This window comes from Cupressus sempervirens, chromosome 8 (assembly GCF_028749045.1).
Source record: "Cupressus sempervirens isolate cs-2001-9-10 chromosome 8, ASM2874904v1, whole genome shotgun sequence".
Taxonomy (NCBI): domain Eukaryota; kingdom Viridiplantae; phylum Streptophyta; class Pinopsida; order Cupressales; family Cupressaceae; genus Cupressus; species Cupressus sempervirens.
The window spans coordinates 621,676,604-621,689,285 of NC_143125.1; the positions used below are offsets into that span (position 1 = coordinate 621,676,604).

Genomic DNA, 12,682 nt, shown 5'->3' on the forward strand with positions numbered 1-12,682 from the left:
ACCCTACTGCTATCATTTAAATTATAAAAATACTAATTAGACTTGATCATCTCCTTGGCTGATTCAAATTTTGAAATGACAGGATTCAAATGATCCTTTATATCAATCATGATCCTTTTAGCCATAATCTTGTCCTTCCAGCGAGCTCTTTCAGCTTCATCAAATGGCTTTACAACATCAAAGTTGACATTATCCAAAAGGTCGTTCTCTTCAAAAGCAACCAGAACCCTGGGATTCCATGAAGCAAAATTTAAAGAGTCATCTAACCTATCTTCAACTTTCAAACCATTCACCATTTTCACACATTGAGGAAGACTAATTGAAAGAGAAACAAAGAACACAAATTGCATTAAACTTTTGGTTCTGGATCAAATTTCTTCAGACCCACTCTGATGCCATGATAAATTTTTCAACCAGAAATATTTTCATGAATGAAATACATAAACTTAAGAAGACAAACAAAACAGGTATTTTTATCCTAGGAAAAACACTGCTCACCAAGAAAAATAACCCAGTCCACCAAAATACATATCCTTTATCTGAATTGACAAAAAACAATTACAAAACTCTATATCCTTTAATATCTTCCAAACAAATTGATTGAACAGAGATCACGATAAAATCAACTGAGAATGTCTAAAATTAAATCACGATGCAAATATATATACAATCTGAAAATATCCTGCTGCTCACACACACAACACAGAATAAGCTTAGTTGCCGATTCGGGCACAGGAATCAGATCCATGGATTTGGGATTTTATTTTTCCCAATTATGATTCATGAAAGATTCAAGCACACGCGCACGCACACACACACTAGAAAAGAAGAGAAATATACATAGTCTAAAACTAAATCATTTCATAGTATGAATCTATGATTCTAGTATGGATCTATGAATACTTGATTATTGATCTATTTTCACGATTATAAAGAAAATCAACATATTAACTTTGAATTACTCATTACAAAATGCGCTTATGACCCTTGAAGATCCAGGCAAGATCCTTGATTCTGCCTGTGGATCCTCGGGCTGTGGCTTGGATCCTTGAGGATCCAGGCCGGATCCTCAATTCTGCTTGTGGATCCGTCAGGATCCGCGGCCCACAGGCAGAATCAAGGACCTGGGCCCGAATGTGGATCCAGATCTGGATCCAGGTTGTGTAGGACGAATCCGGCAACTAAGAGAATAAGTCAAGGTATTGAAAGTTCCTATACAAAGGCCAGAGAAAAATACATTACAGCATGTATCGTCTATGAATTGCAACAATACAATAGATATCAGATCGAGGCTTCTCTCCTGAACATATGAAATCACAGAACATTAAAAAAAAAAACTTTTTGACCAAATTCTCTGATTAACGAAAACAGACCCATCACCAAAAAGAATACCAATTGAGCATAGTGAATGGTTTTCCAAAAATAAAAGGATATTGGTTACAGAATATGAACCGATGAGCCATAAAAGAGTCGTTGATGAGAACCAATGATCATAAAATAAATTGGTGCTTATAATAATATAGCAAACCACAATACATGAAACTTAAATGGCTCCACCAAATAATAATCGTTCGCATACACACTCGAAGAATAATATAAAGATACCCAGTCATCAGCAAATAATACATGTGACAAGTCTGAGTCAGCACAAAGCTAAGAGAAATGGAGAGAAGTTGCAACTTCAGAAAGATATAAATGTTGCAAGTCATTAACAATATAAGCTGAGATGAGGAAACAAACGTCAGATAATCTGAAGGAGACAACAGAGCTGCTACAACAAGAGAACATGTCCAAAATATGAAGAAATGTAATATTCACGAACGATCACAAACTGAGACTAGCCAGCTTAATAGGTACAAACAGAACTTGCATAAGTTGAAGAAGCAGGACTAATTTGACTAAAGATCTATATCACTGCTACAACATTCAACAGAAAAAGACTCTAGAGTAGTAATCTATTCTTCACATACATGAAACCTGCTATTGATGGCTAGATTTGTTCCTATTGTTTTCTATAATAACTAATAGAAATATAATTTGAGCATTTGGTAAGCAGTCAAAAATTGAAACATCATAGTGATCTCAAAGGGTATGTGGAAGAAAGCTCTTGCCCAAGAGAAAAAGACTGCTAAAATTTTGTATTTTAGACATCAAATGCCCATTTGTGTTTTCAAAAATATTTGCAAAGCAGCAAGTCAAATATGATTGAAATGTTTTCCAAAATTATTTAATTAGACATTGTTTATCTTTTTCTAGAGGATGGTAAACGTATCATTTGAATCTGGTCATCAGCACAAAATCTATTTCTATTAGCATATTTTATATAGTTTGATGATATAGTTGAATAAATTTAGGCACATCTTAGATATGGTAGGTGGGATTTCTAGTTGTGTAATTTTATTTTTCCTGTCCTGTATAATTAAGGTACCATGTCATCCCTGTCATACACAGATCCAGAATCAGTTCATACCGAGACCATGTTTGGAAGCTGGTATATCAGTGAATCTGCACAGATTGCAGAAAAATCATGAAAGGAATATCTCGGACAAACCCAGGAAGAACCTTGATGAATCCAGCTAGATCCATAAAAAACTCACGTGAAAAAAATAATCAATTTAAAGTTTTGACGGTTCAGTTTTTTACTTCGACTTTACAGCATATTTGTTGTAAGATTCTGTAAATAACTGAAGACAAATCATCGCGAATCTTGCACAAAAACAATTCATATATTGTTTGTTGAAGATGATGCTGCCACCCATGACCATTGGCTCATCACCATAAGACTGATCACTTGGTATGGTGTCCTTTCTCAGCTTGGCTTGGTAGCCATACAAAGGAGATCATTCACTGTCACCCTCCATCATTCATCATCTTCCGGTTTCAGAATTCACCCAACCAGTACCCCCCATTTTTAACAGATAGTGGAAAATAAAAATACTAAAAGCCTATTATTTAATATTTCTTTCAATCTTTCAATTCATTAAAATTTAAAAACTACCATTTAATAAATTCTGAAGTATTAAATACATAAAGGACTCTATTATTAAATTGTGAAGGATTTATTTTCAATGAATATTATAAAAGTTAGTGAAAAGGGGGTTTTTTTCTTTAGTATTTAACTTTTATCATGGAAAGTCTTTTACAGTTTACCATTTATATAACATATTTACAAATTTCATATTATTTTATACATATAAATCCAACCCCAAAAAAATTGCCACGCCCACTATCTAAACCTGAACTGGCCACTTAGCTGTATTACCATCTTTATTGTCAGTGTTTAGTCTTTTCAACTTTGTTTATTTAGGGTCATGGACTACATGGGCTAGACTACTTTTGTTTCTTAAAGATTGCCTCTACTCTTATACGATTCTCAAGTTTAGTTCCTTTAGACTCGTCTCCATTAACATTTATCTCTGTTAACATTTGTATTTAACTTCTTAACCAATAAGTGAGAAAATAAATCTCTGACCAAAGGCAGGATTATTTTCTCTTGCTGTTAAATTAAAGAAAAGCTTTGGTGCAAGTTATATTTTAGCTTTGTAAGGATTTAATAGGTGATTTCCACGACGCAATGTTTTCCAAAGCATTTAAAATTGACATATCTGGTCTAAGATGTTTTCTGTTAACTCAACTTCCATTTTAGATAGTTGAGCTAACAATTCTCAAATATCATATTGTGTTTTAAACCAATGAAAAACTAGTATACACAAATTACAGATCATGCCAATAATCAATGTTTTGCTCCAACACAGCCACACTGAAGATCTGGCCAATCCCAAAAAAATTGTTGCACCCACAAACTGAACGTAACTGTCTACTTGTATATATTACCATCTCTTTATTATCAATGTTTAGTCTTTCAAGCTATGTTTTTTAGAGTCATGGACTCCATGGGCTATACTACTTTGATTTCTTAAAGATTGCATCTACCCTGATATGAATCTCAAGTATAGTTCCTTTAGGCTCATCTCTGTTAACATTTGTTTCTATACAATACTGTCATATTTAAACTTCTTTACCAATAAATGAGGAAATAAATTAATGGACGAAGAAGGGATTATTTTCTCTTGCTGTTAAATTAAAGAAAAGCTTTGGTGCAAATTATATTCTAACTTTGTAAGGATTTGATAGGTGATTTCCATCATTCAAATTTTTTCAAAGCATTTAAAATTGACAGATTTAAAGATGTTTCCTTTCAACTCCACTCCCTTTTTAGATAGTTGAGGTAACAATTCTCAAATATCATATTGTGTTTGAAACCAATGATAAACTAGTATACACAAATTACAAATGGCCGTGCCAATTGTGACCCAACTTGTAATAATCAATGTTTTCCTCCAACTCAGCCAAACTAAAGATCTGGCTGCCAAATTTGGTCTAATCAAGTATATGATCAAATCAATCTCAGATTTTGAAAAAAACTGACGTAAGCAAAATGTTGTGTAAAATATATCAAAGTAAATGATGTTTCACTGACTAAATAGACTTAAAATATTATCAATGGCACTACAATCTTAGAGCAATAATAAGGGAAAAACAGATCTATAAAAGTAACCCAATTAAAGTGAAAGAAGCAAAAAATTGTAACAACAATTCGAGTTCACAGAACCTCGTATGTAATCTTCAGCCAATTTGCAGGGCACTAACAGTCTCTGATCTAGGTGCCGTTAGCCAGTGGGGCTTACAGTTGGCATAAATTCCACGAGAAAGGAATTCCAATTGTATTCATCAATTTATTTAGCTTTGCAAGGTCCTGTTGCTTTGATTCGCTGTTAATTGGTAAATCTAAATAGCTGGAACTGGAGCCCCGGTGTTACACTCAGCGATGGGGTTGATAGACAAAACTGACGTATATTTCCTCTTCAATCAGAATTTGACGTGTTATATTACTCAATATTACACATGAAAATGCTTTACGGTATTCAAAATTGAGGCTTGTGTAGCAAAAGACAGGGTTGCATAATTCCCAGCCAATATTTGGGTAAACATTTAGGCAGAGCGTGTAAACTATTTAACTTCAGTTCGTATGAACTAAAACTAACGAAAAACAATGTTAGCCAAAATGAGTTCAAGTAATAAACCGCGGGGAACTCCATAGCGCAACCCCTTGTTCAAAAGCACCCGTAACACGATTAAGTATTAAAATCGCATCCAACTAGCTCTGTGTGGGTGAGTGGGGAATGGGGTGTGCAGTATATCCCAATCGTAGTATGCAGGCAAATTTTTACACAGCACTACAATTTTATAAAATCAAGAAAGGAAAAATCAAGACTACAGACATCTATTTCTTTACGAACGAGAAATCAAAACAAACCAGGTGCTATCAAAACAAAAGTTTATTTCGTTTTCCACGGTAAAGCGAGTAAGAAAAAAGAAAGAACCTCTTGGACTTCAGTGAGAACACTGTCATCGACACCCTCGCTTCGGAATTGATCTCGCAATTTTTTGACAACATCTTCCACCACGTTCACATACACGGTGGAAGTAGACATTACACCAGATTTATTTTCCCTAAATAAATCTTTCGACGGCAATGACTTCTAACCAGGGCTTTCTACACTGCAATGCGTTCCAATTAGGGTTTTTAGGGTTTCCAGAATCCTGTAAGCAGCGAGTGAAGGGAACAGAGGATGAAATGAGAAATGAATTGAGTAGAAAGATATGGGGTCATAAGGAGAAGAGGGTAGAGAGAGAGAAATTATATGAGAATTAAGAATGAATATAAATACGTTTGCATCCTTTTAAAGGAAGACCCGGAGGCGACATTGGGTCACATGCCCTAGATTTATACCCGCTAATTATGACGTGGCACGTGCCCCACACTCAGGCACCGATTGCACATTTCAAGGTTTTTTTATAGTGTGCAGATATTTATACGCCCGCACCTCTGTTTCTTTGTATAAGTATTTGTACCTAGCTTAGGTATTTTCAAAATAAATAGTCGGTAACCTTGATTGGGGTACACGCTCCTTCTTGTTGTCTTTATGGAACCACGGCAGATTGGAATTTCCAAAGCCTTTTGGGTGCAGAAGTGGTTGAGAATTTATTTGTTAAATATATAATTATTATTATTACTATTTTTTTTTATTTGTATTTGTTTTGATCGCATTGTTTTCAATTTAATGGATATAGTTTAAGTGGTGTTTTTCACATAAAAGTTGGTAAATTAATGTAATTAAAATAGTATAAATTATATGCTTTTATATAAAAATTGATAAATAATTTAAATCTAATTCAATGAATATATGTTTTTATTGATATGAGTTAGTTTGAATCTTTAATTGATCTAGAAACTTATCAAGATTGAATTGACTTGTATGATATTGACATTAGTTTACTTTTGTATCAAAATGATGATCCTAGAACTTCCAAATTTAAATCTAAATCTAAATTTGGATCTAAAGTTTAACTCTTCTCAACTAATTGGTATATATCAACTCAAGTCCAAAATGTATTAACTTGTGAGGTAGAGGGTTGTATTAAAAAAAGACTTAAATCTTATTTCATCTAGTAGGGAGTTATTACTTGAAAGCAAGATTCGCTCATGAAAAATATTGCATCACCATCTATATTAGGAACAAATTGGGGCTTTTAAAAAGTTGGTTGTTATTTTGTATTTTTGTTACAAACTTGTAAATTAGCTCATGTGGGGATTTAACCAAAAGAGAATATCATTGCCTAACAAACTTCCTGAGGTGTTCGTTAATACTTTCTATTCTGTAAACTCAAATTTGAGGAGATGGCAAACAAATTCCAAGTGACTAGAAAGATTATCTTCATTTTTAAATGTTGTACTTCATCAATTGTAAGCACCTATAATTTGATGCTTGATTTAGCCTCATTTTATATGTATGGGCTCTCACATTGATTCCACGTTCTCTCAATGCTCGTTGAACCTTTATATTAGTATTATAAGTCTTTTATTAATTCAAATTAATAGAAATCAATGAGAGTGATTAGTTTTAGGCATGCTCCTTGGTTATTTCTCCAATTCCGTCATTTGTTAGCCTACATAGGCACTATGTTAATATTTTGTGCCCTTTGCACTTCTTCTCAAGCTCGAAATTAATTGAGCCTCCAAGTCCAGCATCTTTCCACCTTCCCCAACTTCCTATTTAATTATGGGTGTAGAACACCTTGGGCATTTTGTACCCTGATATTTGAGCCCAAATTTAAATTGGTGGCACATTGTGGTGTTTTGGTGGAAAATTAGAGTCAGTGGTCATCTCTCCCAAGTTGTTACCCCCAAAATGTTGAGTGAGGTATATAATCACCCTATCTCTCCTTATTTTGGTACAAATCCATCAATATATCAAACATTTTAACCAAGATTCAAGTGTTCTTTTACAATTGCATCGTAACATTCTCAAACAAGATCTCAAGCATTCAAGGTGTTTTCATGGCAACCTTATCTATAGTTCAAGCATATTTACCTCATTTAAAGCCGAACAAAGGAGTTCATCATCAAGAGAGAAGACACCACATTCAAGCATTCATTTAATCAAGTCTTCAAATTTGTATTGTCCCTCTTTTATCAACCAATTTAGAAAATTGCAACTCCATTACACAAGGTTTTGCCTTTCGTGGTTTTCTTTTGGTCTTTTGGGTTATATCAAATCTATTGCATCAACATACTTGATCACATTCATAGAAGCATTTACATTGCCAAGGTATGATATACTTTATTTCTCAGAACTAGACTATATGCTATATGATAATATGTTGTTATTTTCTATATTTTATTTTAAGTTTGATTTCAAATTGAGACTTGATTGAGGAAAACCCCTTTCTACAAAGTTCTTCCCCATTTTTTTATATGCAATAATAGGTGACAAAACTACTAGAGTAAATTTGAAAACTACGAGATCAAGAGAATTATCCCAAAAAGTTTTAGAAAATGGTGTGGGTATATGGTGGTTGAGGTATTATATACATGGGTACTGTAACCACCCATTTTTGGTCTATCAAACTACAAGCCACATTTTTGAATAATTGATTCATATATTAGACCATTATTTTGCATTAGCTCAAATTTTCATAATTATTTAATCAATAATCCTTGATCAAATTATCACATAATCATTTATTTAATTAGATTCTAAAGTTTGACCATTTTATCCTTAGTTTATTTAATTAAAAGAACATGTTCCCTTTTAATTAAATAAAAATCCCCTTTATCCTAAGTGCACATGAAAGGCACTTAAAAAAATCCCACCCACTTGGAGTGCAATTTCCAATGAGTGGAATCTCTTACTTTTGTAAAAAGTTTTTTTGCCTCTTTATCTCAACCACTCATTATTTCATCTCTTAATCTTAGCCTTTATGTTTGCCTTTTAACACATGAGCACATAGATCAATCTAGATTTAATCTTGACCATTGCTCATTCTTTTGTCTTTTAATCTTAACCATCTACTCATTTCTAAATTTCTTTAAAATGAGTCTCCCTCTTCAGTTCCTCATCTTAGTTACCCTTGCATCTTAAATATATTAATTTGTGCTAACAATTTCTTAAGCTCTTGCATTGTCATCTAGCTTAGTTTGGTGTTTCCTTTCTTAACATAGACTAATCTAACTTAATTAGAATGGCATAGTAATCTTTTCATTCGTGTTAGATTAGTTCTTACTTGCATTTCTTGAATTGCATCTAGCTTACTTTGGTTGATCATGCATTCATTCATTGAGCTCTCTTAATGCTTACAAATTCATTACTTGACATCCTTTGAAACTCCCATTTCATAGTGCACCTTGCAGGGGTCTGGCTTGCTCTATTTGAGAGTCATTTTTTTGCACTCTTGGATTATTTTATGCTATGACTAGGGAGCTATAAATCACCTTCCAAGACTTCAAATTCATTGAATATCTTGGGTATGAGGCTTTATAGAAGTGGCCATATTTTTTTCTCACATTTTTTAGCACACTTTGTGGGGCTTACCCACGAATTTGGGATACTCTCTTTGTTTTTTCAAGGCTAACCCCTGTGTAGGTTGAGTTGAAGGGAAAAGCCCTAGGTTTTTGAAAGATTTGGTCATATCTTCCAAATGGATTGGTGTTTTCATCTTAAATGTTTTTTACAGGTTGGTGATGGATAGATGATGCCTCAATTCAAAAATCATAAATTTTTCTCATTTTTCAATGAGTTATAATTTTTTATTGGTTTTTCATAAAAAAATCATTTATAGTCACAGATCAGCAAAATTTTAAAAACAAACTATAGTTTTGGAAATTTCTAAGAATTATACAGGGAGTTACTTCTTTGTGTTTTTTATTTAGATAAAAGATCATAGCTCAAATAGTCAATTCATGAAACCTAGTATGTTTTGGTAAAATATGTTTGTAGGGCACAAATTAAGGGATATTTCTTTAAAAAAAATACATTTTTGGAAAGCTATCCGATTTTTAGTAGGGATCTTTGTTGGAATATTTAGGAAAGGCAAGATGTTGAGAGGGAGGTGAATCATTATCCTTAAAAACTTTAAATTGTTTGCAATCAATTTAGCCCTCATGATTTCTATACTCTGTAAACATGCATGTTCATAACTTCATAAACTAACATGAAAGTAAATATAGCTAATCTACTTCATCATGAGCACATGACCATAAACCATTAACTCAAGAACGTGACACAAAGATCTTGGTCACGCAGAAATACTAGGTTAGAGGGAAAATTGAGGTGGAGATGACACCCACAAATTCTTCACTACTATAGCGAGAGGTTGCCTGTTAGGGCTTACAAATGTGTCACTTCTAGTGACTTACTTTGTTAAGAGTAATACAATAGGATATGTCAAAATCCACCTTTCTCGTGGATTTTGCAACACTTATACAAAATGTGCACTCAATTAAGAGATTTACAATAAAGACTATTAGGTTTACCTTATTAAGGGATTTTGTCTACTACAATGGTAAGAAAGTAACAGTGATATGTCTGATTGAATTCAACTTACCTTGATGTTTAGATCCCTCTTCTGCTCAACACTATATCACCTCCTATGAGTGGTATATCCAATTCATCCTTAGTTATTGTATTGTAACTTTGCTCTGCAATAGGTTAATCACTTCTTTGTTTCATCAACATTATACCCCCTTCTCAACATAACAAAAGCAACAATAACCTTAAACTATTATACATAGATCCTTATAAATAAATATTTTTATCTATATAATACATGACCTAGTTAGGATTTTAGAAACTTTTGGAGTACACGTGTAATCAAGATCAATGATCTAAATCCATCCTCATCATTTCATTCATCTTCATTGTATTCCATTGGTTTACAATTTGTCTTGGGATCATCACCAATCACATCTCTCTTCCTAATAAATCTTTCTAGATATTCTTCTTGATCTTGAAAATATTTTTTCCTACTCAGTGGAATTTAAATACATTAAATTCACAAACTTTTATGCCTCGCCTATTCAGCTTAGTAACCTCCATCTTCTAGCTTAGTAAAGGTGCTGACATTCAATAATACTATAGCTCGGTATTGCTTGTCTATGCTTGGTGTATACATCACTCAATAACCATTCCCTTGGTATCCAGTCCAACTTAGTTAACATGTAAATACTCCACTTGGTATCTTCATGTGCTTGATCATCATACTATGACTTGGTGACTATGCTCATCGACCAATGTCTTCAATATACACTAACTATCCTTTTTGCACAAATGAAAACATTTGAATACACATAGGAGTAACAATCTCTTCTTTGTGTTTCTATTTTTGGGGACAAAATCATAACAAATAAATCAGATCTTGTTGACTATGTCAAAAGAAAATAAATAAAAAGGAGCATTTTGTGAGTAAATTGGACTTCATACACTTGATTGGAAGACAACTTAGATTTTTGAGGCAACTAACAACTTGGTCTTGTGGGTTTTTCTTAACTATGGTTTCTACAAATTGGTTGTGTATAACGATTGACTAAGACAAATAAGATAAGACTAATAGTGCATTTGTGGTTACAAGTTGCCTTGGTTGCAAATTGAAATGTTGTGCTTGTATTAGTCTCTTTTTCTAGGCACATGGTCTAATTAGGACTTGTTAAAATATTTTTTGTCTCTTGATAGAAAGTAGAGAAGTATGCTCTTTCTCTTTGAGAGAATTAGAGACCTTGACCTTATTAGAAGATAAACACTTTTAGGAGCAAGGAAAGATAGTTTGTTTCACTACTTGTTCATAGGTGAGGGGAGTATGTTCTTCCCTCTTTGAGTTAATCATAAACCTAGAATCTTGCACTCTTGTGGAAATGACATCTATCTTAGTGATGAACATGCTTGGTGTATTTGGGTGAAGTGAAGAGGTAGAGGAGTATGTTCTTTTCCCCTACTTGGACCCTTAGATCTGATCCACAATTAGTGAGTCACCCTTAGACTTGGGCATGTTAGTTTAAGAGCTCCAACTCATGGGAATGACCCACGTGGTAACACACCTTTAACTGATGATTCCACCCTACATTAATCAATAAGTTTTATAGAGTCCAAAGACTCTAAAGACACAACTGCATTACTCTTTAACATTAATGACATCGCATATCTTGAGGGTACCATATTTATTGTATCGAGCAGAGCCACTCCTAGCCTTTCTTTCCAAGGGTGTATACTTTTAGGTGTTGGTAGAGTAATGAGGCCTCAATCTCAAATTAAGACTGCCAGGGGTTGGTGTGAATGGAAGCCCTTACTACACACCTTTAGTTAGTTGTCACTCAGTTCACCTCTGAAGGTGTCATAATCCTTATGCAAAGACCAATCCAAGTGGACTACCTAAATTGCCTAAAGATTTTACACTCGCCATTTGAACTCCACAATGTGCAAACGTGAATGGGGATTATTTGGACATGAGGTCCACTCAATCTCCAACATGTTAGTACTCATGAGATACTTAGCATGGACAAGGGTTATGGTCTCAAGCCATTTTCTTCCTAACGCTAGGCTTTGTTTTTTAGTTACATTCTTATTGAGTCTCTCCTTGACACCATTGTCCTTCTAAGTTGTTATGTCCTCAGTTGGATTGTTTATGACTACTATTTATAGCATGTCTTCAAATCATAAGAAGAGAGTCCAAACTAAATGATGGAAACTTATACATATCCAAACAAACAAACAAACTATTATTGAGTGGTGAGGAAATAACTTTGTGTCTTATGTAAGTGTCTTGCCAAAACAATTTTTTTTTGCAAAATATGTTGAAATGCTGTAAAAATTGATCCAAACATTATCAAAAATGAGTTTAAACACTACCAAAATTGATCTTAAAAGTTGTCAAAATAACTTTTCTCATTTTTCATTCTTAGCTATCATTTGTCCTTTAGTATGTAACAAATCAAGTTCGGATCGCCTTTTGCTGAAAAGTAAACTTGAGTTACTTGACTAGAAGTCTTGGTTAATAAATTGTACCACTTGTCCACTCTCTTCATCATCTCTAGATTGTCTTGTCTTACCTTTGCTTATCCACAAGTGTCTTGTATTGGGCATTTAGTCCCTCAACTTAGACTCCTTGTAGCAAGTTATCTTATCTTTTCTTGTTTACGAGTCTCACGCATTAGGCATTTATGCCCTCATATTGGAAATCTCATAGCAAATTATAATTTTCTCTTTTACATCATCACTTGGACAAGTTTAATCTTTGCTCATCGTATTAGGAGATCAAGAACACTCTAATTCCCCTCTTAGCATCTTGC

At 33.6% G+C, this 12,682-nt stretch overlaps 1 protein-coding gene across 2 annotated transcripts in view; it reads right to left on the bottom strand.

Moving 5' to 3' along the window:
- The window catches only part of LOC149543980 (transcription initiation factor IIA large subunit-like), a 34,498-nt gene extending 28,784 nt beyond the window's left edge, over positions 1–5,714 (bottom strand). For both annotated transcript variants that reach the window (XM_089798626.1, XM_089798625.1), the window contains exon 1: positions 5,385–5,714. In XM_089798626.1, the coding sequence (XP_089654752.1) occupies positions 5,385–5,495 (111 nt within the window). In that variant the 5' untranslated portion in view covers positions 5,496–5,714. The remainder of the gene's footprint in view (positions 1–5,384) is intronic.
- Between the last annotated feature and the right edge of the window lie 6,968 nt (positions 5,715–12,682).